The 25,087-nt window shown below is 41.6% G+C and overlaps 1 protein-coding gene across 5 annotated transcripts in view; it reads right to left on the bottom strand.

The window, feature by feature from the left end:
- DOCK10 (dedicator of cytokinesis 10) overlaps positions 1 to 25,087 on the bottom strand; it is a 321,880-nt gene that overhangs the window by 196,813 nt on the left and 99,980 nt on the right. The window contains exon 1 of one of the 5 annotated variants that reach the window (XM_088845244.1): positions 11,099 to 11,323. The exons of the other annotated variants lie outside the window; for them this stretch is intronic. Within the exon in view, the coding sequence (XP_088701370.1) occupies positions 11,099 to 11,203 (105 nt within the window). The 5' untranslated portion in view covers positions 11,204 to 11,323. Of the gene's footprint in view, positions 1 to 11,098; positions 11,324 to 25,087 lie in introns of those variants that run through there. 5 annotated transcript variants of the gene reach the window in all.

Genomic DNA, 25,087 nt, shown 5'->3' with positions numbered 1-25,087 from the left:
TTTAATTCAGCCTTTCATCAAAGGGAGTTCCACTAGACAACCTCTCAAATGTTTGAGTTTCAGAAAGCAAGACTAGCTCTTCTTATGGAAAAGGAAATGATTAAGTAAGGAATAAGCCATCTTATGCTGACCCTTTAACCTTTTCTCTATCTTCAAGCACACAGTTTCGTGAGAATGGAAAAACACCAGCTAACTCAAAGTAAAGAACTGTACAGCTGGGCAAACTCAGATTAAGCTGAATTTGGAAACGGTTCCCTTGGTAACAAAAATGGACAGAGACCTCGGAAGAAATCAGCCAGTAGTAACTCTTTAAATGTCCTAGTCCATTTCCGTGAAATAAAGCAGGTTAAGCTTGTTGTTGGCAAATAGGATGATTAATCATAATATTCAACACAATTTTCAGTGTTAGTTTTTTATAGTTAAAAAAATCAGGATATTCTATTTCGTGCTTAGTCGCTCAGTTGTGTCCGACTCTTTGAGACCCCATGGACTGCAGCCTGCCAGCCTCCTCTGTCCATGGGGGTTCTCCAGGCAAGAATACTGGAGTGGGTTGCCATGCCATCCTCCAGGGGATCTTCCCAACCCAGGGACTGAATCCAGGTCTCCTACATTTCAGGTGGATTCTTTATTGTCTGAGCCACCAGGAAGCCCTACAGTTAGAAAATTAGGATGTTCTATTTTATTAACTCATAAATTCATTAGGAAAGTTAAGGAACCGAAGAGATTTATAGGATATATGATGGAAGATACACTTTCAAATTGAATTTAAATCTTCTCAGTCTTATTTTTTAAGGTAATTTGACCACATATAGTTCTTAGTATGTCAAAATTCACTCATTTTTGTTTAGCAAATGAAAAAAATAAAAGTGGCTGCTTCTTCGCCTAACACTGGTACTTGCAAAGAAGTAGAAAATATCCAAGAAGATCTAAATGAAATTAAATTACACGTCTCACTTAGTTTTCTAGAAACACTTGAAAGATAATAAATATCATTAAAACTACATTACAACCCAATTACAAGTATTCCTGACACCAGGGAAATTAATGTCTTTGAGCCAACTGCCTGGATTTTTAGATTAATTTTCATGAAGTCTGTGATGAAAGCTGCCATCAGCTGAAACTCTGACACTATTTTAGTACTGTAACAGTCACACAGATAAACTAACAGGTCAAATGTGAGAGGTATGTGGGTGTGTGTGTGTACATAAACACATATATATGAATGTAAATACTTAACAACATTAATCATATATGTTTAATACATTTTCCCCATAATGACAGTCAGCTCATTCTTTCATTTCCTTTCTTAAGCTTTGGCTACTTGAAACTGAACGTGCAGAGTGAATATTTGCTGTTTTTTGACCTAAGTCAGAAGGTAAACAATTTGTCTGCCATACAGGAAACCCTGGGTCGAGAAGATCCCCTGGAGAAGGAAATGGCAACCCACTTTAGTATTCTTGCCTGGAGAATTCCAAGGACAGAAGTCTGGTGGGCTACAGTTCATAGGGTAGCAAAGAGTCAGGCATGACTAAATGACTAACACACACAAACACAGACACACACATATCCATCCTGCTTTGTTTTAGTATCAGCATGTAAATTTCCTTCTGAGGACTTACTTCCTTCTCCTGCATAAAGAGCAGTGTTGGTGGGTCTGATAATTAAAAGGGTCCTACTTTTCTGTGGTCAAGGACATGTGACCCCAGCCCATTAAAATCTTCCCTCCAAAACTCTGAATAGTGCAGGAGAGATACCAGAATCTCACAGGGCAGTCCATTAGTTCCAAACACCAAGACCGTTCCTGTTTCCCATTGCCCTGAGCTGCTCTACGTCCATTCCTGTTTTTTGCCAGCCTGTCCCTTCATTCTTCCTTCTGTTCACTTCTCTGGATATATTTGTTTACCAGGGAAGGTTTCTTCTGCTTGCAATTAAAGAAATCTAAAATGAAATAATACAAGAAGTAGTACCTACAATAAGCGACTACTATTTCCTCAACTTACCTTTGTTTGGAATTGAATCATCTTAAAGGAGAACATTTCCTATAGTCAATGACTTCTTGAAGTACAGAATGTAGACTTAATAAACTCATATATTACTAATGAAGTCTCATGTCATCTTACTCTATAAAAAATACATCAGACATCACACATGCTGAGAATGAGTGACAAATACCTTCTTGGCTTTCCAAGGTGATAAATTCAGTAAAATTTTCATCTCTAATTTTCTACTAAGCATAATCTATTTTAATCATCCCTCTGCTAATCACCAGAGCAACTGGGGCCAAAAAATGTTCATATTCACATTTGCTTTCATTGTTGACACTGTCACAAACTATAATTTTTTCTCCATAGGAGGTGCCAGATTGCACTGGAAGTTTTGTTATAGACAACTGACCTGGTGTCTTTAAGCTATTGCTGGCCCCGTATTACCTTCCTTCTTTCTGCCATTTTCATCTTAAAACATTTGCTATATTAAAACCAATTCATATATTTTTACTTGTAGAAATAACATCTGCACACCGAACAGTTTAATACTAATAGTAACTTTAAACACTACCATTTAAAAATCACTTATCCCATATATGCCAATGGGTAGCTCAGCTGGTAAAGAATCTGCCTGGAATTCAAGAGACACTGGTTTGATTCCTGGGTTGGGAGTTCCCCTGGAGAAGGAATAGGCTTCCTACTCCTATTCTTGGGCTTCCCTGGTAGCTCAGAAGGTAAAGAATCTTCCTAGAATGCAAGAGAACTGGGATCGATCCCTGGGTTGGGAAGATCCCCTGGAAGAGGGCATGGCAACCCACTCCAGTATTCTTGCTAGAGAATGCCCATGGACACAGGAACCTGGCTGGCTACAGTCCATGGGGTCAGAGAATCGGACTCAACTAAGCACAGTATACACGCTAATGATGGCTTTTATTTTTCCTACTATTATTATCATGATCAAATGGAAAGGCCTATCATAAGAATTTAACACTTTCTCTCATTCAATATTCCTATCAAACCTAGAAGAGATGGTGGGGAGGGGTGATTTCCAGGAGAATGAACCAGCTGATAAGAGAGCTGGACCTTTCAGTTTCACTTCCTTGACCACTGGGGAGATCAAGAAGAATTTGGGTTTGAATCAATATCTAATAGTCAATGACTTAATCAATCATGTCTATGTAATGAAGCTTTTATAAAAACCCCAAAGGATGGGGTTTGGAGAACTTCTGAGTTGGTGGGTACATGGAGATCTGAGGGAGATTGGTACTCTTTCCCTATACCCTGCTTTAAGTATCTGTTCCATCTGGCGGTTACTGAGTTATATTCTTTTATACTAAACCCATGATCTAGGGAGCAAAATGTTTCTCTGAGTTCTGTGAGCTGCTCTAGCAAATTAGTCAATCCCAAGAAGGGATCATGGGAACCCGTGATTTATAGCCAGTGGATCAGAAGGACAGGTAACAACCTGGACTTGCAACTGGTGTCTGAAGTTCAAAGAGTGGGTGGTTGGAACCTCCAATGTAAAATGGGCTGGTCAGAAGCACAGGCAATAATCTAGACTTACGGTTGGCATCTGATGTGGGATGCGGGGGCTGCCTTGTAGGTCTGAGCTCTTAACCTGTGAGATTTGATGCAATCTCCAGGTAGATAGTGTTCAGTTCAGTTCAGTCGCTCAGTCATGTCCGACTCTCTGCGACCCCAGAACTGGGTTAAATTTAGGATACCCAACTGGTGATGAGGCAAGGAGATAGATGAGTCCCAGGCTGAGCAGCTGGAGTTCCTCCCCTGTGGACAGACTCCAAAATAGGAGGGAGGAGAAGCTGAATCCTCCCAGACCACACATTCCTTATTCTTGAAGTCAAGATCTTCCCAACCAACACACGTGCAGAAAGTCTCCTCGGACATCAAAAGGAGTGGGTGTCACCCCATAGTAGGTGATGTCAACCTTCCCATAGGCCTCTTTGCTGGAATCTGTCTTGGCTAAGAGATATGAGTGCACACTTGGGAGAACCCCAAGATACACCAAACAGACTCAGGATCAAGCAAAGCAAGATGATTGGCCAGAGGAAACCAGGAAGAAATGCCCCATCAGTTCAGTTCAGTTCAGTCGCTCAGTCATGTCTGACTCTCCGCGACCCCATGAATCACAGCACGCCAGGCCTCCCTGTCCATCACCAACTCCCGGAGTACACTCAAACTCATGTCCACAGAGTCGGTGATGCCATCCAGCCATCTCATTCTCCGTCGTCCCCTTCTCCTCCCGCCCCCAACCTTTCCCAGCATCAGAGTCTTTTCCAGTGAGTCAACTCGTCGCATGAGGTGGCCAAAGTATTGGAGTTTCAGCTTTAGCATCAGTCCCTCCAATGAACATCCAGGATTGATCTCCTTTAGAATGGACTGGTTGGATCTCCTGGCAGTATAAGGGACTCTCAAGAGTCTTCTCCAACACCACAGTTCAAAAGCATCAATTCTTCGGCGATCAGCTTTCTTCACAGTCCAACTCTCACATCCATACATGACCACGGGAAAAACCATTGCCTTGACTAGACGGACCTTGGTTGGCAAAGTAATGTCTCTGCTTTTTAATATACTATCAAGGTTGGTCATAACTTTGCTCCCAAGGAGCAAGCGTCTTTTAATTTCATGGCTGCAATCAGCATCTGCAGTGATTTTGGAGCCCAAAAAATAAAGTCTGACACTGTTTCCACTGTTTCCCCATCTATTTCACATGAAGTGATGGGACCAGATGCCATGATCTTTGTTTTCTGAATATTGAGCTTCAAGCCAACCTTTTCACTCTCCTCTTTCACTTTCATCAAGAGGCTTTTGAGTTCCTCTTCACTTTCTGCCATAAGGGTAGTGTCATCTGCACATCTGAGGTTATTGATATTTCTCCCAGCAATCTTGATTCCAGCTTGTGCTTCTTCCAGCCCAGCGTTCCTCATGATGTACTCTGCATATAAGTTAAATAAGCAAGGTGACAATATACAACCTTGACGTACACCTTTTCCTATTTGGAACCAGTCTGTTGTTCCATGTCCAGTTCTAACAGTTGCTTCCTGACCTGCATACAGGTTTCTCAAGAGGCAGGTCAGGTGGTCTGGGATTCCCATCTCTTTCAGAATGTTCCACAGTTTATTGTGATCCACACAGTCAAAGGCTTTGGCATAGTCAATGAAGCAGAAATAGATGTTTTTCTGAAACTCTCTTGCTTTCTCCATGATCCAGCGGATGTTGGCAATTTGATCTCTGGTGCCTCTGCCTTTTCTAAAACCTGCTTGAACATCTGGAAGTTCACGGTTTACATACTGCTGAAGCCTGGCTTGGAGAATTTTGAGCATGACTTTACTAGCGTGTGAGATGAGTGCAATTGTGCGGTAGTTTGAGCATTCTTTGGCATTGCCTTTCTTTGGGATTGGAATGAAGACTGACCTCTTCCAGTCCTGTGGCCAGCGCTGAGTTTTCCAAATCTGCTGGCATATCGAGTGCAGCACTTTCACAGCATCATCTTTCAAGACTTGAAATAGCTCAACTGGAATTCCATCACCTCCACTAGCTTTGTTAGTAGTGATGCTTTCTAAGGCCCACTTGACTTCACATTCCAAGATGTCTGGCTCTAGGTCAGTGATCACATTATCGTGACTAACTTGGTCGTGAAGATCTTTTTTGTACAGTTCTTCTGTGTATTCCTGCCACCTCTTCTTAATATCTTCTGCTTCTGTTAGGTCCATACCATTTCTGTCCTTTATCGAGCCCATTTTTGCATGAAATGTTCCCTTGGAATCTCTAATTTTCTTGAAGAGGTCTCTTGTTTTTCCTATTCTGTTTTTTTCCTCTATTTCTTTGCATTGATCACTGAGGAAGTCTTTCTTCTCTCTCCTTGCTATTCTTTGGAACTCTGCATTCAGATGCTTATATCTTTCCTTTTCTCCTTTGCTTTTCGCCTCTCTTCAGGGCACGATTCTCCCTCTGACCCTACTCGTGTGTGTCCCCACAAGTACTATACTCTTTTTTTCTCTTAATAAACACTTTACTTATTTCACTACTTTCTGTCTCCATGTGAAAATTCAGGGCCAGGGCCGTGTCATTCATTGTCTATCTGTCCTCGCAGTCTAGTGGCTAGTATTTCGAGCTTACACTGCCTCAGGCTGACTTCAGTCTCTGGCTGGGAACTGAAATCCTGCTTCAAGCCGCAGAAGGTCAAGGCCACCCGAGATCAGTGTTGCAGAAAATTTCTTGGTGTGGGGGAAAACCGCAACACATTTGGTGACCGGAAGTGTCAGAAATGAATTGTTCTTGTGTGAGCAGTAAAGGAGACACATAAGAGAGAGAAAGGTGGCAAACTGAGTTTTTCCCATTGAGAATGCTAGATAATATTTGTGTCAGAAATCACAGCAGAAACTGCCACCAACTGAAGGAACCTCTGTTTTAAGAAAGCTTTGTATCGCTGTCATTAGGGAAATTAAAGAGTTTTGGGGGATCATGGTATTACTTCCTGTCCACTGTACCCCTCCCCCTGTCTGACAAATGGTCCACTTCCTGATCAGCTAGTTGTAAAGAGCATCGTTACAAAGTCAAGCTTTGCCCTGTTTGGCAGTTCTCTACTTGGTCTCTCTCTGGATTTCACTCATCTCCCTCTCCTGGCACTCAGCCTTGAGGAAAGTAAGGGTATTTTTGGTTCAATTGCAGGTACTAATCCTAAGTTCATTTTAAAAGCATTCTCTCTGCATCTCTGTGGCACGTGGGCTAGCTGTTCCCCATCGCTACAGCCACAAGCAGAGTCCTCAGATCCAGTTTCAACTTACACTTCTCCATTTCTATGATCTGGATTGAATTCAGATCCCCCGTTTAGTCCTGTTTCACGGCTTCCTTATGCCTTGTCTATTTATAGCATTCATCCCTGCTTTATGCTATATTTCAACCCTGATTCAATCTCATTTCATTTCCTGGAACCATCCTCTTGGTTCCTGGGTCCCCATCCCATGCGTCCTTTCAGCTAACTGGTTCCTTATAAAATAGGCCCAAGAGGTAACAGTGAATGTTTGTATAAAACAGTATCAGTAGGTAAGGCAACACAGATGATCAGGGAGAACCCATCCACGTTAACGTGGAAGAGTAAAGATAAAAAGCAGACTTGAAAGACAACAGGGCAAAATGTATGTATGTGGGAGATACGTTAAAGTCATTCAGATTACATCCTTTGTCTGTAGCTTTCTACAATTTTCAATTTTCTATTAAAGTGCTAACAGGCTAAATGACTGCTAAATGACTAAAGAGGAGGAGAAATTGTCATTTGTAGCCCAAATTTTCCAAATACTTTGAAATCCTGCAGATTAATTAACCACAAGCCAGTAACAAGTAAAAATAATAAATCACATTTACTTAAATGAATTTCACAATTTTCTGGCAGTACAGATGATTGATATCATAACTCAACTTTATAGTACACTTAATCTTTCCAAATTAGGACATGCAGCTTAGGAAGGAAACTACCTTTTTATTAACTTTCGTTCTATGCACCAGAGATCATACTGGGTGATTGAATAAAAAAAGAAAAATAAAAATAGAAAGGCAGTTAAAGAGAAAACCTTCAACTATAGAACACGAAACAGACTTCAAAAATTAAGAGAAGTAGTTCTACTTGATGATCTAACAAGTAAGTTTCATTTTCCTCAAACTTCTCTTCTAATGCTATTGCACTGTCTCTATTGTATATTGTCTGTGATAAGTGGATTAAAACATGGAAAGGGATTTCTTAGACAAGATACTTGAAAACTGGATTGATAAGGGAAGCTTCCAAAACAATTAAAAATTTCAACAGAGTTAAATAAACAGCTTTAAACAGCATTTGAAGAAAAACAAATAAACAAAACTGTCAGCCTAGATCATGAGAATATAAAGTTTGAGTTGTGTACCATTTCGGAAGTCATAGACTTCCAGTTAAGTATTCTAGACTGCTATGATACTAAACCATTTCTAAGGCTTCCCTGATAGCTCAGTTGGTTAAAAATCTGTGTGCAATGCAGGAGATCCCGGTTCAATTCCTGAGTTGGGCAGATTCGCTGGAGAAGGGAAAGGCTACCCACTCCAGTATTCTGACCTGGAGAATTCCATGGACTGTTTAGTCCATGGGGTCGCAAAGAGTTGGACACAACTGAGCAACTTTCAAAAAAATAAAACCAAATGATTTGCAGAATTCAAATTACACATGATCATTATAAAACTGCAATCTATGATAATTATTTCCAGATCATTATTTCTCCTTTTATAACAATATATGAGTACATCTAAAAATTCAAAAGAAATCGTTTTATTCTCTGACCTAACTGTAAGTCTTATGTTCATTTGTTGGGCACTCTGACGTTTGAATTGCTTCTTCCTTACCACCTATCAAGTCATCTCAGAAGCTGGTATAGAAATGTTGGTTTAGCTTTTAAAAAGCTTAGATGAGTGTGCTGTGGAAAGTCCAATCTGGTTTTGGGTGGGTTTCAGCTAAGTTGGGCTATGGTGAGGGTGGGGTGGGAAATGGTATTTCAAAGGAAACCCCCATCGACACATAGAATGATGTGGGAGCCCCCCTCAACACCAGCTTGATGCAATCTAGAATTTTGTCTACTGAGTGGCTCTATCACTGAAAAAGGGTCCTGGAAGGAAGGAGTGACCAACAGCTCAGTGGCTTCAACGTTGCAGTTTCTAAGAAAAACAATCTTACTCTGCAATTATATCCCCCCCTTCCCTTGATATTTTACTTGGTTTTATTAGTAACCCACAACACTTGCAGCTCATAAATTTTCACAGCGTTCAAATCATGTTCAGAATACACATGATCAAAATGAATTCCAATAAAAAATCTTAAGACAGGGCAGGTATCATTAGGAACATTTTATGAAAGGGGCGACTAAGGCTCAGAATGATTTAACTGCCCAAGGCCTCCTGAACGGTGGGTGACAGTCAGAATGACCCCCTAGCCCTCTAATCACATGCTTCACTTTCTTGGAGTCTCTCTTTTTCTTTCCAAAATGAAAGCCAAGTCCCAGGATAATACTACAATCCCCTACTCAACAGAGGAGACAAGCTGTGAAAGAAGATATGCCTATCTTAGGAGGACCAAAAGCAGGCAACAGCATCAGGGAGTCCCCAGCGCCTTCCACAGAAGAAAGCTAATCACCGTATGAATGATCTTAACTAAATGTGAATACACAGCTACCCAATGCTGTGGGGAAACACACCATCCTTGCTGGCTGCTCTCCCCATGCTTCTCAGGGGCAATGCCTTCCCATTCAGTTAAGATAACTCACGGAGTGATTAGTTTCATTATATGGAAGACACCTGGGACTGCCCTAACGTCAAATCCTGCAGTCTTGTGGTCTCTGTAAGATAGACACATTCTTCTCTTGTGCGTTGTCTCTTTCAGTGGACACGAGAAGAAGTAAGTCTTGTGGTGACATAACCTTAGGACTTCCAAATTCCACTGAGAGATAGGCAGCTAGGAAACTGCATGTTTTGGATTGGTCTGAAGGTTAACATAATCTCAAAGCAAACAGGTCTCCAAACACTTATCCTCTTTAACAGGCTGATGGTAAAAAACTGATGAGGCTTTTATGAGGCCAGTGGAGATGTCACAACTGAGCATCCTTTGGGGTCAGTGGGGACCAAGAGGTTAGATTCTGAACTCAGCATAGTCTCCTTAAGAAACACTGAGTGGAAAGACCTGGACACATCCCATGGGAAGAGGTCAAAGGGGTCATTTGCCCATGTTTGCCAATGGGAGACATATACTACTAAGATCCTGAGATAGAATCAGCAAGGGATCAACGCTATGAGACAGACCTTCACGTAAACTCTACTCACATTAAAGTATCACCAGACAGATTGTAAGTATAAAGAGAACCACTGCTATGTGAGATGGAATATTCCGTACTTGATTTTGGCCTATCAAAGCCTGAGTGACTATTCATCAATTTGATTTTTCATATTCTTTCAATGTCTATTCATAAACAATCATTATCTGATCAAACATATATAGTTTCTAAGTTGCTCTGTTTCTAGATTAAAAAATGTTTATATGAACAAAAACTTTATTTATCTCTAGAGCAGTGGTTCTCAACTTGGACATCACTCTCCCTGCCCGAGAGGACATTGACAATGTAAGGAGACATTTTTGCTTGTCACAACAGGGGAGAGCTTGCCACCAGCACCCACTGGTTAAAGGCCCAGGCCATCACTAAATGTGGTCACAATGCACAGGACAGCTCCAAACAACAAAGAAATCTCCAACCCAAAATGATAGTAGTGCTGAGCTCAAGAACCCTTGCCTTGAAGTAAAACAAGCAAAACAAACTACCTGGTAAAATAAACATTCCTATAAAAAGAGTACCCAGTCATTCATCATATAAAGTGGGCCTTCCACATTACATATGAATCACTGAAGTTCTAACCATCCGCCCTGATACTGACAGATAGAAATCTAGAATTCCGTAATAAGGACACATTTTCAGAGCTCTCATTTTGTTTACCAACCCTAAGGCAGAAACACTTTAAACAGTAAACAAAACCAAATCTTTTTAGTCTTTAGAATTTACCAATTTTTACTCTCACCCTCAGCTCACATAATTAAATAGTTATTTACATTTCCTTGCCTATTTTGGGTTGCTCTTTCTAAGAACTTTAAAACAAATCATGAATGGTATACGATAAAAATAGAGCAGTAATACTTTTTTAAAAACACAACTTTAGGCACATCATCAATTGGGGTCTTAATTGAGGCAATTATAGACTTTTCTTTAAAAAAGGAGAATATTCTAGCAATAGTAACTCTCTAAATCCTCTATCAACATGTTTCAAAATAATGATGGTAGCAATTCCAATATTCTAAATAAGCTAGTATTTTAACTACTTCAAACCTCTTCCAATATGTTTTAAAATAATGATGGAAGCAATTAAAAAATAATGATGTAAGTAAAAAAGGATATTTATGAGCTGGGATGAATACTCTGTTCCATTTAAGACTTTGCCCATCACCCTAGGTTAGATTACCACCCCAGAGCTATTTTTTTTTTTTTTTAAGTATTGAAGAGAAGATGAAAAGCAAACATCAACATTCAGATACCTACAGAGGTAAATCTGTGGATTTCTTCTTGATTTTTTCTCCTCATTGTTCGTCTCTTCTTCCAAAATTCACTGGGATCCCGTTTAAAAACCTTTCCTCGGAAGCTCATTGTATTGTTGTTACTTGAGTGGCAAGATATTTAAAAATATCAATTCCCTTAAGCCTCTTCCTCCTGAAGCTTCACCAGGCCGAACAAATTTTTCTTCTCTGGTAAAAAGGGAAATGCTCATGCTACATTAACATAACTCAACAGAAAGGAAAAGAAAACCGACAAATTACCGCTTCCTGTGAGTAACTACCAGCTGTTCAGATGTACTTTTGTGCATGTATTCTCCCTAATCACCTGCTTTAAAGCAAGACAAAAAAGCACAAAATGACTCTGGATGTTTAAGAGAATTGCTCACAGATAAATAAACCATAGGATCTTAAACTAGCCCTTGGAACCAAGTTGAGCCAGAATCAAAGAGCGAATTTACTGTAGGCTTCCATATCTGTTAGTGCAACAGCCATCCAAACTTGATCATTGTGGCTAGATTCCAAAGGTGAACTGCAATAATCTTTTGTTGGTTTTCCCTGGTGTCTCAGATGTGAAGAATCTGCCTACAATGCAGGAGACCCAGGTTTGATCCCTGGGTGGGGAAGATCCCTTGGAGAAGGAAATGGCAACCTGCTAGATCTCAAAAGGGAACTGTAATAATATACCTGTTTAAATCAGGTACTCATTACATCAGTGGTCTTTCCACTTAGGCACAAGGGAAAATATTAGAATCCCATTTATATCAGTCATCTAAATAAAGAAATTGTGTTTTACTAATATTTATATAATGCATTGACATGGACACCTTCATTCTCTATGTCATATGGTTGCGAACAGTCAACTAGTTAATTCCCTAATCTTTAGATCTTTACTCCCTTTCTCTGATGCAATTTAAAATTGCACTTCCCCCCTAAAACCCACTCTAGTGCTCCTTCCTGTTTTATTATTCTCCATAGCACTTACTGTCATGTGACACTGCTGTACAGTTTACTTATTTTACTTATGATCTTTCATCCTCCACTAGATTCTATGCCACAGGAGTGTGGGAATTTTGTTTGCTTTGTTCACTGTGTATTCAGTGATCAGAACTGTGCCTGCTTCCAGAAGATTCTCAGTATATAACTGTTTAATAAAAGAATTGAGGGACTTGTATACCTTATGCTAAACAATGAACTTATCCCCTATGTATACTATGTTTTGAAATATTAGCTATTGGCAAGGACTGTATTGTTTATAAATAAACATAGAATATAGGAATGCATTCAAATTTTTTTATGAAGTGTGTGAGATAAGTAGTTGGAGGCCATGGGACTAGTGAATAATTGATTAGGTTAAATATTAGAAAGATGAGTTCCAAAAATAAAGGTTGTGTGAGACAGTCATTCAGATTCTTTAAGAGTTTGTTTCTTCATCTTATGGATGAACCTCCTTAATGGGGGTGCTCATCAGTTTGGTAGGTGCTAAAAAGAGATAGGAATCCCAGACCACCTGACCTGCCTCTTGAGAAACCTGTATGCAGGTCAGGAAGCAACTGTTAGAACTGGACATGGAACAACAGACTGGTTCCAAATAGGAAAAGGTGTACGTCAAGGTTGTATATTGTCACCTTGCTTATTTAACTTATATGCAGAGTACATCATGAGGAACGCTGGGCTGGAAGAAGCACAAGCTGGAATCAAGATTGCTAGGAGAAATATCAATAACCTCAGATATGCAGATGACACTACCCTTATGGCAGAAAGTGAAGAGGAACTCAAAAGCCTCTTGATGAAAATGAAAGAGGAGAGTGAAAAGGTTGGCTTGAAGCTCAACATTCAGAAAACAAAGATCATGGCATCTGGTCCCATCACTTCATGGGAAATAGATGGAAAAACAGTGGAAACAGTGTCAGACTTTGTTTTTTTGGGCTCCAAAATCATTGCAGATGCTGATTGCAGCCATGAAATTAAAAGACGCTTGCTTCTTGGAGGGAAAGTTATGACCAACCTTGATAGCATATTAAAAAGCAGAGACATTACTTTGCCAACCAAGGTCTGTCTAGTCAAGGCAATGGTTTTTCCCGTGGTCATGTATGGATGTGAGAGTTGGACTGTGAAGAAGGCTGATCGCCGAAGAATCGATGCTTTTGAACTGTGGTGTTGGAGAAGGCTCTTGAGAGTCCCTTGGACTGCAAGGAGATCCAACCAGTCCATTCTAAAGGAGATCAATCCTGGATGTTCATTGGAGGGACTGATGCTAAAGCTGAAACTGCAATACTTTGGCCACCTCATGCGACGAGTTGACACACTGGAAAAGACTCTGATGCTGGGAAAGGTTGGGGGCGGGAGGAGAAGGGGACGACAGAGAATGAGATGACTGGATGGCATCACCGACTCTGTGGACATGAGTTTGAGTGAACTCCGGGAGTTGGTGAGGGACAGGGAGGCCTAGCGTGCTGTGATTCATGGGGTCACGGAGAGTCGGACACAACTGAGCGACTGAACTGAACTGAACTGAAAGGAATCATTGCTCATCTAGGAAGCAATCTGGGGTTTAAAAGGTGGTTGAAGGAATATTTCCATTGAGGACTGATCTTCATGACCACTGAGACACAAGCTTGAACCAACTCTCCCAGGAGACAAGTTCTGAGCATGCGGCATTGTGGAGTAACCGCCCACTCTTAGGTCAGGGAATCAGTTTCACAGACACTTGTTGGGGGCATCTTTGCACAGAGAGCAGTATAATAAGCATTGGGGACACACACACGAAGCCCAACCAGAAGGGCAATTTCTGTGCAAAAGGCTCTCAATATTCTGTGAGTTTTGAACTGTAAGAAAGAAAATAACAAGGTTGCTATTGGTGTTCATGTCTTAGCTGGAAGCAGAACTGAGGATATAGGTAGAAAGGGGACAATGACAAGAGGAGAGGAGCAATGAGTTAACACAATGAGTTGTGGGTTTTGTGGGAGCTTTTGCTCCAGAGCTTTCTCTTCTCTTTCTGGAGCTCGACACACTTAATGGTGCAGGCCCAGGCTGGCCGCCATGGTGACACCAACTTGCCACCCAGAAGTCAGTGGTCCCATGTATCCAGGTGGCTTTTCCTCGACTTCCTTCAGGCCTTTACTCAAATGTCGCTTCCTCACAAAGCCTTCTCTGACATTCATTGAAAACTACAGCTTTCTCCCCTAAACACTTTGGATGCTCCTCCCTTGCCATGTTTTGGTGGTGGTGGTGGGAAAGTCAGGTCATTAAGATGATGGATAAGACACTCATCTCGCCCTGAGAAGCCACTTCTGCAAACGCAGTTCTGATTCTGTAATGAAGGCAGCAACTCTCAAGGAAGCTCCCACTTAACCAGCTTGTTCCAAAGACAAGACTTTCCTGGTGCTCCAGGGGTTAAGAATCCTCCTTCCAATGCAGGGGGCATGGGTTCCATCTCTGGTCGGGGAACTAAGATCCCACATGCCCTGGCACAACTAAGTCCACACACCACAGCTACTGAGCCAGCATGCTGCAACTAACACCTGACACAGCCAAAAAGAAACAAATATTTAAAACACATATACAACTGGAAAAGAAAACAAACCTAAAAACAAACAAGCAGACAAACAAAGGATAAAAAGGCCCGGCACTAAATAGATACCACTTGCTTATTTGATAAGCCTCACAGGACTTCCCTGGTGGCTCAGATGGTAAAGAATCTGCCTTCAATGCAGGAGACCCAGGTTCAGTCCCTGGGTTGGGAAGATCCCCTGGAGAATGGAATGGCAACCCACTCCAGTGTTCTTGCCTGGAGAATTCCATGGACAGAGGATCCTGGTGGGCTATAGGCCATGGGGTTGCAAAGAGTTGGATACAACTGAGCAACTAATACTTTCATTATTAATTATTATTTAATCTGTAAGAAGCCTTCTTCTTCTTACAGACTCTAGCTACTCATGTACCTCTACCCTGTCATGCAGAAACTTGGAGAGACAGGTATAAAGAGATACTGCTCGTTCCCTGCCGAAGTATGGAGACCCAGGAAGGATCTTTCAAAAACTATGAGAAAAACAGCAAGATGCTATAAAAATAACAACTGAGGAGGTAAGCTGTATTGTTATTCTGCAATTGGTTAAGAGGGCATCCAAGGATTCTACAGAGCAGAAGCCCTTTTGACGCATCGTCATGGCATAGATAGAAATTCCACTGTAGGTCTTTCATTCTAAAGAGGTGACCTTCTGAGAACTCTTTGGCATCTGTTAGATGAGCAGGTACATTATAGCATATGCAGAATTTTCAAATTTAACTTTTTCCTTACATGATATTATGAGACTCTGCCTTTGAGTCACCTGATGTTCCAAGGTAAGATTATGCTTCTATTTCGATAGCTGAAAGTAGTATTTCACAACCCTTTTGGATCATGGACCTATTTGAGAATCTAACAGAAACTGGACTCACTCACTAAGGAAATGTAAGGACTCAGAAACTGTGTGTGTGTGGTCAGGGGTCACAAATCTCTGAAGTCATCTGGGGGACCTTCTTATTTGTTCATGTTACCCTGAATCCCCAACTTCTAATTTGAGAAGATAGGAATGTTGTCTCATAACAAAGCATTTGGTAATCTTGAGCAACTCATAAGTGACTTCCTCTCTTTCTAGTAGTTGCATCTCGTCTCTCCTCTATTCCTCTTTAGGCGCCACAGTTCTTTATCCCGGAGTCCCTCCCACTCCCCAACTTCTGCAATAAGAGAATGACTCATTTCTCTCCTTGCTAAGCTGTTGATTGCAGCTCCCTTGAACATAGGCAAAAAAAGGCATAGCTGGGCATCGAGGCGGGGGAGGCCAGACAGACGCAACCTGCGGTGACTGCAAAGGAGGGGAAATCCAACAGCATGGAGTTCAGTGTTCCACGTGCTGGCACTGTCGGGGACCTCTGCTGGGCTGCGCCCTCCTTGATTTCAGACCAAGTCTGCTGTTTCAGCATTCTGTGATACTCTACGCCATTTAAAAAATTTCCTATTCTGCTTAAGTTCAGACATGTGTTGGCAATCAAAGAGCCTAACTTTCTCACTGGGAAAAAATGGGTAATAAAGAGAAATCAGTCTGCTGGCTCCATCACAAGGAATCACAGTCAAGTACACTAGTAAAGAAATTTGGTACCAATTAATGATCATAATTAATTAATTATTATGCTCAAGGTATTGCTGGGCTTCATGAGAAATATGTAACACCCTTCTTGGCCTTGAGAACCTTGTACCTGATAGAGGAGTTCACTAGAGTTTTTAAAGGAGACTCAGAAAGTTTTATAGTAAGGACAGAACATAAGGGAGACTTTGAATAGGTGGGAGTCAAATAGACAGGGGAAGAGTAAAGGACACTCTACGCAAGGGGACTGAAGCATAGAGAAGTCATAAGATACAGTGGTTAAAACCAGGAATCTGGAATCAGTTTAGATTCAAATCCTGAGTCCGCCACTTCCTAACTGTATATCCTTCAGCCATTGTCATCCTTTCTGGGCCTCAGTTTTCTCATCTGTAAAATAGGAATAGCACAGTAGATACCACATAGTGTTTTTGTGAGGACAAATGAGACGACACTCTTGAAAGTTTCAACACATTACCTGGCACATATTTACCATAGTTACTAGTTATCACAAAAGCCAAGAGGCAGGCCAATAAGTATTTAAGAAAAAGGAGGGGGTACAGCCTGTGTACAGTCAAAGGCTGAGTGGGAGAGGAAAGGTAGAAACAATTTAAAACAGAAGTCGGGGCCAATTCATGGAAGGCTTTGAAAGGCAGAATAATGAAAGTTTCCATTGTATCATGAAAGTTACGGAAAACCACTGAAGGATTTTTGAATGATAATTAAAATAGTGCTTTTGGAAGATTCATTTTATAATTATACGTAGGCCAGATTTTGGGGATTCTGATTCAGAGGTAGTCGGCATTGATTCAGATATTAACATGGAGTGGTGGAGGGCAGAAAAGTCGGCATCAGAAACTTAACCATAGACTTCACAGATGAAAAAGCGAAAGTCGCTCAGTCGTGTCAGACTCTTTGCAACCCCATGGGCTGTACAGTCTATGGAATTCTCCAGGCCAGAATACTGGAGTGGGTAGCCTTTCCCTTCTCCAGGGGATCTTCCCAACTGAGGAATCGAACCCAGGTCTCCCGCATTTTGGGTGGAATGAAGATCTGGCAATTAAATGGAAAATGAACGAGAGCTGAAATTTATCAAGAGGACTAGGTGCTGAGTGCTGATCTAAATATAGTGTCTTATTTAAATCATGCAACAACCCTGTGAGGTATTACTATGACTTCTATCACCACTCGGTTTTACAGAGGAAGATACTTGGGTCCTGAGAAGTTAAGCAATTGGTCCAAGGTCCCAAACAGGTAACACAGATGGGATTTGATCCTAGGCAGCCCAGTCCAGAGCTCATGCTCTTAGCCAGAATAGAGGTCCAAAGGGGCTAACAGGCTTCTGAGTTTGGCCACCAAAGAGATGGATAATATGACTGAGGGACAAAGGCTGCCAAGAAGAGAAGACTTCTTTTCCTACTAATACTGATTTAGAAATGTCAAGAAGATAGAAAAACAGGGCACCATGGTTATATTAATACATGTGCCTGGAACTCAGGGAAGAGTCAGGACTGGAGATATTAAGCTGAAAGTCATTGAAAGAGTTACAACTGAGAGTTTAAAAGTAAACTGAATTTTTGGAGAAGAGAGTAGCATAAGATTGAGAACATAATCTTGAGATTCTTTTATATGTGATAAATAGAAGCAACTTAGGAAACTGAAAAGGCACAGAGTTATAGGGGGGAAACTAGCAGTGTAGTGTGGCATCCAGACGTACTGTAGAAGGAAGCTGAAAGAGGCTGACACAAGGCGTTTGGGCAGAGATGGGTGTAGGACCTGATCCAGCATGAGAGATAAGCAAGATGAAAACTACGGACCTTGCAGTCTTAGATCCAGACAGATCTATATTTGAATCCTCTTCAGCCACTTGCTAGATGACCTCTATCTAGCTATGTGACCTCTGTCTTCCTATTTCTAACATGTATAACGAAGCAATTAATATACAGCTTACAAGATTGTCACAAAATAATGTTACCATTTACTTAACATTGTGGAAAAATACACATATGTGTATATATAATGGCTAAGATTCCTATATATGTGTATATGTAAACTATTATTTATTGACCATGATTGATATTTACCAGGTCTACCTAGATTTTGGAAAAGACCCCGATGCTGGGAAAGATTGAGGGCAGGAGAAGGAGGATGAGATGGTTCGATGGCATCACCAACTCAATGGACATGAGTGTGAGCAAACTCAGGGAGATGGTGAAGGACCGGGAAGCCTGGCATGCTGCAGTCCATGGGGTCGCAAAGAGTCAGACATGACTTAGTGACTGAACAACAACCTAGGTATGTATTTATGTATAAACACCCCTATATATACAAATGAATGTACGTAACAAAATACATGGATGCATAAATCCTTATATGTGTATTCAAAGTCTGGCCCATGGTGTCCAGATAGAGAAACTAAGTTTGTAATTTCAATAGATAATATATTTGGAATATAATTAAGATGGTAAATATTAACCATGTTTCGGCAGAAATGGAAATTTGAATGCTAAAATATCAGAAATTTGAGAAAAAGTTCTAGTAGTCTATATTAGTTTTCCATTGCTGCTGTAACAGATCACCACACGTTTATTGACTTACGTCAACACCCACTTATGACCTCATAGTTTTTGTGGGTATGACAGATATCTGGGTATGACACAGCTCAGCTGATTCTCTCCATAGAGCCCCACAAGGCTGAAATCCAAGTGTCAGCAGGGTGATGTCCTTTTCTGGAGGCTCCAGAGGAGCACCTGGTTCTAGGCTCATTCAGTTTATTGGCAGAATTCAATTCCTTGCAGGTATAGGACTGAGGTCTCAGTTTCCTGCTGTCCATCAGCCAGGAGTAATTATCAGCCTCCAGCAGCTGCCTGCATTCTCTGGCTCACTGTCCCTTGCTAAGCCAGCAATAATGAGTCAAATCCTTCTCACACTCTCAATCTGATTTTTTCTTTTCTCCCCTAAAAATCTCTCCTCTGCATCTTTCTACTCTAGTTGGAGAAAAGTCTTAGCTCTTTAAGGCCCCATTTGATTAAATTGGTTCCACTCAGACAATTCAGAATAATTTCTCTCTTTTAAGGTCAGCTGATAAGTAACACAAAGTCCCTTCCCACCAGTACTAAGACGAGTGTTTCACTGAACCACCAGGGAGTCTTGTAGGGAGGGGGGAGAGGTATCTTTAGGAAACTGTTTCTCACATGGTCCTATTCTGGATCACAACTTGGTTTTGCACTTATCTTTTGAAGACAAGGTTAACATCAAGAATGCACTGAGAAGAAGGTATAGGTGAGGACAGTACTTGACCTTTGAGCTCCGTTTCTGCTGAACAGTGAGGTGGGATGTGGGTTGCAGTGGAGCCAAGAAATGAATGAGAGGAAATAGACATTTTTGACTTATAGGTCCCATCCTGGAAAAGTTGGCAGTGAAATAAAGGTGAGAAAGAGAATAGTGGCTGTGGGGAGGGAGGGCAGAAGCAAAGAGACAATTTGGAAGATGAACATTGGTGGAGAAGTAATCAAAGTGATAAACACAGAAAACAAAGGCAATAAACTAAACCAACAAGCTCTGAGGTCACCTCTAAAATGTTTATTTTTTAATACATTTGAACAGGCTGTACAAATAGCAAATGACATTCTCACAGAATCGAAGAAATCAGAAGACAAGAGATTCTTGTTTCTTTGACAACGCATCTGAATCTACTTAATACAAACTACTCAGAAAGTACCGTTAGGCATGCAGAGTAACTGAAACCTTGGTGGTTAAGATTTAGACAACCACACACTACATCATACTTGAATCCACAAAGCTTAATTTGAGCAGCTGGTAAAGTACTTCCTGTTCATTTATATTTGCTTTCTTTACTAGCTTCTCATCCCATCTTTAGGTTTATTCCAATTTATTTTACCTGTAGAGCTTTTCAGCATTTACTGTGATTACTATGTCCTTGTTAGAGAATGTTTAGATGACTCATTTTATTTCATTTTCCTCTTCCATTTCCAATAGACTTTCCCTTTGCCTGAGAGTTGGGGTGCTTTTCAGCCTTTCTCTCATAGGACACAACAAGGCTGGTCCATAGTGCCTCTCAATGCTCTGCTCACTACTGTCTACCTTATTTAAAGGAAATAAAGCACAAGTAGCTACTTCTTCCCTCTCTATGGTCTCTCCAGAGCCTGGCCCAGGCAGAAGTGTTTTTTAAGCTTTTAGCACTGAGGCTTACTACTTCCCACTATAAAGGTCAAGAGTGAATGGCACAGAGTCAGCGATGAGAGAGGCTTAGATATCTTGGAGGAGCTTCAATGGATGCAATAAAACCTCTTATTTCTAACTGTAGAGCTTTCAGTAGGCAATGCCTGTAGAGTAAGAGCCAACTCATTGGAAAAGACCCTGATGCTGGGAAAGATTGAAGGCAGGAGGAGAAGGGGACGACAGAGGACGAGATGGTTGGATGGCATCACTGACTCAATGGACATGAGTTTGAGCAAGCTCTGGGAGATGGTGAAGCACAGGGAAGCCTGGTATGCTGCAGTCCATGGGGTCGCAAAGAATTGGACATGACTGAGAAACTGAACAACAATAATACCCTCTAATCCAAATGGCATTAGTTTTATTAATAACATTAAATATTTAGAAACTTCACAGAAAATAGAGCCCTGCAAGATGAACTGCACTGAGAGAAAATGCAAAAACAGATTGCAGTTTTGTGTGTGTGCATGTATGATGTAAGCTGAGTATGTGACAGGTGTGTGTGTTTGTTGTGTGTCTGTGTGCAAAGCATAAACGTTCTTTGTTGTATTAAAGTAAGTTATTCATGGCCCTTCTAACATGTATTAAACTGTAATGATATTTGTTTATATTACTGAACTTAAGAAGACCTCAGGAGTTAAGAATTTTCATTTAGGATTTGATGGTGACAAGGCAGGTAAGGAACTCATTTTATTCAGTTTGGTGAGCCCATCTTAGAATCTAATAGCAACCAGAGAAAGGGTTTTAGTTTTTTCTTTTCCATTGTGGACTTTATCACTGGCCACAGCCATCCACCAGGAAAAATATTATGGCCTGTAGATACTCACATATCTTACCAGTAAGCATTTAATGACTTACTGGTAAGTCATTAAATGAGGAAATGAGGAAAACTGATTTTAATTTTACCCTCTCTCTCAATTTCCTGATGGGTCTATAGGTACTTGGACTTCCCAGGTGGCGCTAGTTGTAAAGAACCCCACGTCCCAGTGCAGGAGGCACAAGAGACGTGGGCTCCGTCCCTGAGTCAGGAAGATCCCCTGGAGGAGGGAATGGCAACCCACTCCAGTAGCCTTGCCTGGAGAATCCCATGGACAAAGGAGCCTGGAGGGTTACGGTCCATGGGGTCGCAAAGAGTCAGACACAACTGAAGCGACTTAGTACGCACGCACATATAGGTACTCATCACCCATGTTGATGTTTTTTCTGTCTTTGCTAAAGGCATCCAGCCACTCTTAAGAAGTCAGTTTCAGTTTGGTCTGAGGAAGAACGGGAAATCCCTAAGAAGCAAGAATGTCTGCTTATGGAGTGTACGTGTAAGCTAGCTGCTGCTGCTAAGTCACTGCAGTCGTGTTTCTTTGAGTGACTCTTTGCGACCCCTTGGACTGTAATCTGCCATGGTCCTCTGCCCATGGGATTCTCCAGGTAAGAATATTGGGGTGTGCTGCTATTTCCTCCTATAGGGAGGAAACTTATTCCTTCTTCCCAACCCAGGGATCCAACCTGTGTCTCCAGCATTGTAGGTGGATTCTTTACCAGCTGATTCATCAGGGAGATTACTTACAGAGACTACATTTTAACTCACACCCCCACACCACCAAACTCAGAGCTAGAGCCTAACAACATGACAGTAACAACAACAAACACACCAAAGCTACTGTATGATTTTCTAAGCTTATATTTCATGTGAATGATACAGCCTGGATTGTTAATGTTCTCTGGCAAGTTATTTTAAAAGTCATGCAGCTAATTCTTCACCTAGAATATAGTATTCTTTTCCCATTAAAAACATTATCAGTTCCCAAGCAACTTATCTTCCCTGGACTCTTCCTCTGTCTTTTAAAGAAGACAGAAAGGCATTCTGGGTCCAGACAGACAATTTCTCTCGTAAGTGATCAGAGGAAGGCACACAAATGGAGTCTAGGGTCCGAATCAATGTTATTATCATTGATCTGCTAGGGACTACTGCCTGACAGTAATTTTCCCCTGAAGACATATGCATCTTTCTGCTGGCTGGCTGGATCCCACCCCAATCTCCCACTGCTGGCAAAGTCAACTAGAGACCTGAGTTGTTTCTTTTAAAATAAAACAAGCACCCAAATTGCCCTCTTGCGGTCTTTCCAATTGCTAATTACCTTGCTTTCACTAAGAATGTCACTCAATGTTTAATAATTGCCTCAAAAATCATGTGTTTTATGAAAGAGCCTAGGTCTTTTGGCTCTTCAAAGCTCCCATGCAAAAGCTGGTTAATTTTTCTATTCTAGGGGATCCTCCTGATCCAGAGATTGAACTCAGGTCTCCTGAATTGCAGGCAGATTCTTTACTGTCTGAGCTACCAGGGAAGCCCATACAGCATCAGTTTTACAAATGTTTCAGTGTTGTGATCGTCTTTCTTTTTTTAACTGCAAATGGATGTGTCTTTACAAAGGGAGAGCAATGAAGTACTCTTACCGAAGCAATTCTGAAAAAGCAACTAATTGCCATGTACGTGCCACACCCTGAGCATGGAAGTGGCCAACCATTCAGACCAAGGAGTGTGTGCTTGTGGAGTTGATAGTTGGGCTGCAATTTCTGCAGTCTCTCGGCCCCACAAACCATTTCTTTAATGGTGTCATAACGCTTTCAGTCTTTTTAAGGCCTCTATCAGGAGGAGAGACGAAGCTAATGTGATACTTCAAGTGTTTAATGCCTTGTGCGTGTACTCAGTCACTCTGAAGAAGGAATTCATAGGGCCTGGACCCCATCTGAGGCCTGTTCATGCTGATCACAGTCTGCCACCTTTCCAGTGAACTCTGTGTTTAGTGCCTATGAAAATGACAACAGAAGGATAAGACCCCCTCCAGACAGGGGACCCTTGAAGATCATATCTAGGTTGCTGCTGCTGCTGCTAAGTCGCTTCAGTCGTGCCCGACTCTGTGCGACCCCATAGACGGCAGCCGACCAGACTCCGCCGTCCCTGGGATTCTCCAGGCAAGAACACTGGAGTGGGTTGCCATTTCCTTCTCCAATGTGTGAAAGTGAAGTCGCTCAGTCGTGTCTAGGTTACTCATCGCCTAAGAGAAAACATACACTAATCACCCCTTCCTCCAGACAGGCTGTAAATTTTTCAGTATCTATTGGAGTGTAATCTCGGGTTTATTGATTATTGGCTAATTGTTTGACTGTTTGAGCACATGAGCACATAGCACGTGAATGATGAGGTTATTGGGATTGTATTTTCCTTGGTTTATGTAAGTCTCACGGAATTTTGAGTGGTGGGTTCAGACACGTACATATGGGGTATAAAAGATTTTCACAAATGCTGGTCAGCGTCCTTGGCTAAGAGGAGACTCTGCCTTGGGCCCACCGGTGTAATAAACTGCACTCCACTATCTGCATTGTCCTTCTGAGTGAGTTTGTTTCCCGGAATGCGTGGCTACAACAACTCAGTTGTGTCTGACTCTTTGTGACCCCATGAATTGTAGCCTGCCAGGATCCTCTGTCCATGGAATTCTCCAGGCAAGAATACTGGAGTTGATTGCCATTTCCCCCTCCTGGGGATCTGCCTGACTCAGGGATCAAACCCCGCGTCTCTTGCATTGGCAGCAAGATTCTTGACCACTGTGCCACCTGGGAAGCCCTCGTTTAATGCCTTGCATTGTAGAAATTGGAGACTAATGGAAGGTTCTTGGCTTTCCAATCAAGAGTTTCTTTGCTTTTTTTTTAATGTTTTAAATTTAATTTAATTTTTTTATTATTTATTTTTGGCTGCACAGGGTCTTTGTTGCTGCTCGGGCTTTTCTCTAGTTGCAGTGTGGGTGCTTCTCATGGCGGTCTCTTGCTGAGGAGCACAGGCTCTTGGGCACATGGGCTAGGGTAGTTGTAGCACATGAGCTCAGTAGTTGCATTTCCTGGGCTCTAAAGCACAGGCTCAATAGTCGGGGTGTAAGGGCTTAGTTGTTCCATGGGATGTGGGATCTTCCCAGATCAGGGATCGAACCCAAGTCTCCTGCATTGGCAGGTGAACTTTACCACTAAGCCAGCTTCTTTGTGATTTGCACAGAATTAACTGTTGGATTTTATTTAGCTGTGCACACTAGAGTGAATTGTTGACCTTTGGACATATAATAGCTCATCAATCCGAGGACAAATTGACTTTTCACTCTCTGTTCTGCACCTCTCTAAGTGGACAGAAGAGGACAACAGGAAAATGAAGATTGTACGGCTTGAACAGGGCACTAGTGTGTGTTGAATCCGGTTTATAAGAAAAAGTACACATCTGGAAAGGCTCTGATTCTATGTCAGTCATTTCCCCCTGGTTCTGTGCCGGGTATCTGTGATAGAAGGGATTAAGTCAGAGCGCCCACCTATAGTCCAGATGGGGGAACTGAGGTACACACAAAACAACTACAGAAATATAAAAAGGCAGAAACTGTCAAGTGAAGACTATGAGTAAAGAACATGAGGGGACTTTATACAGGCACAGAGACCTGAGTCCAGGCCTGAACCATGGTAGGACTTTGAAAGCCACCTTTATAAGAACCCCCAGAGCAGGTGTTTTCCAGTGTGTGCAAGAATCACCCGTGCTGTGATGTGCTTAGTCGTTTAGTCATGTCCGACTCTCTGCGACTCCATGGATT

This window comes from Moschus berezovskii, chromosome 2 (genome assembly GCF_049115385.1).
Source record: "Moschus berezovskii isolate FMDL1 chromosome 2, NW_MosBer_1.0, whole genome shotgun sequence".
Lineage (NCBI taxonomy): Eukaryota > Metazoa > Chordata > Mammalia > Artiodactyla > Moschidae > Moschus > Moschus berezovskii.
The sequence above is the reverse complement of the archived record's forward strand: the minus strand, read 5'-3'. Positions and strand labels throughout refer to the sequence as shown.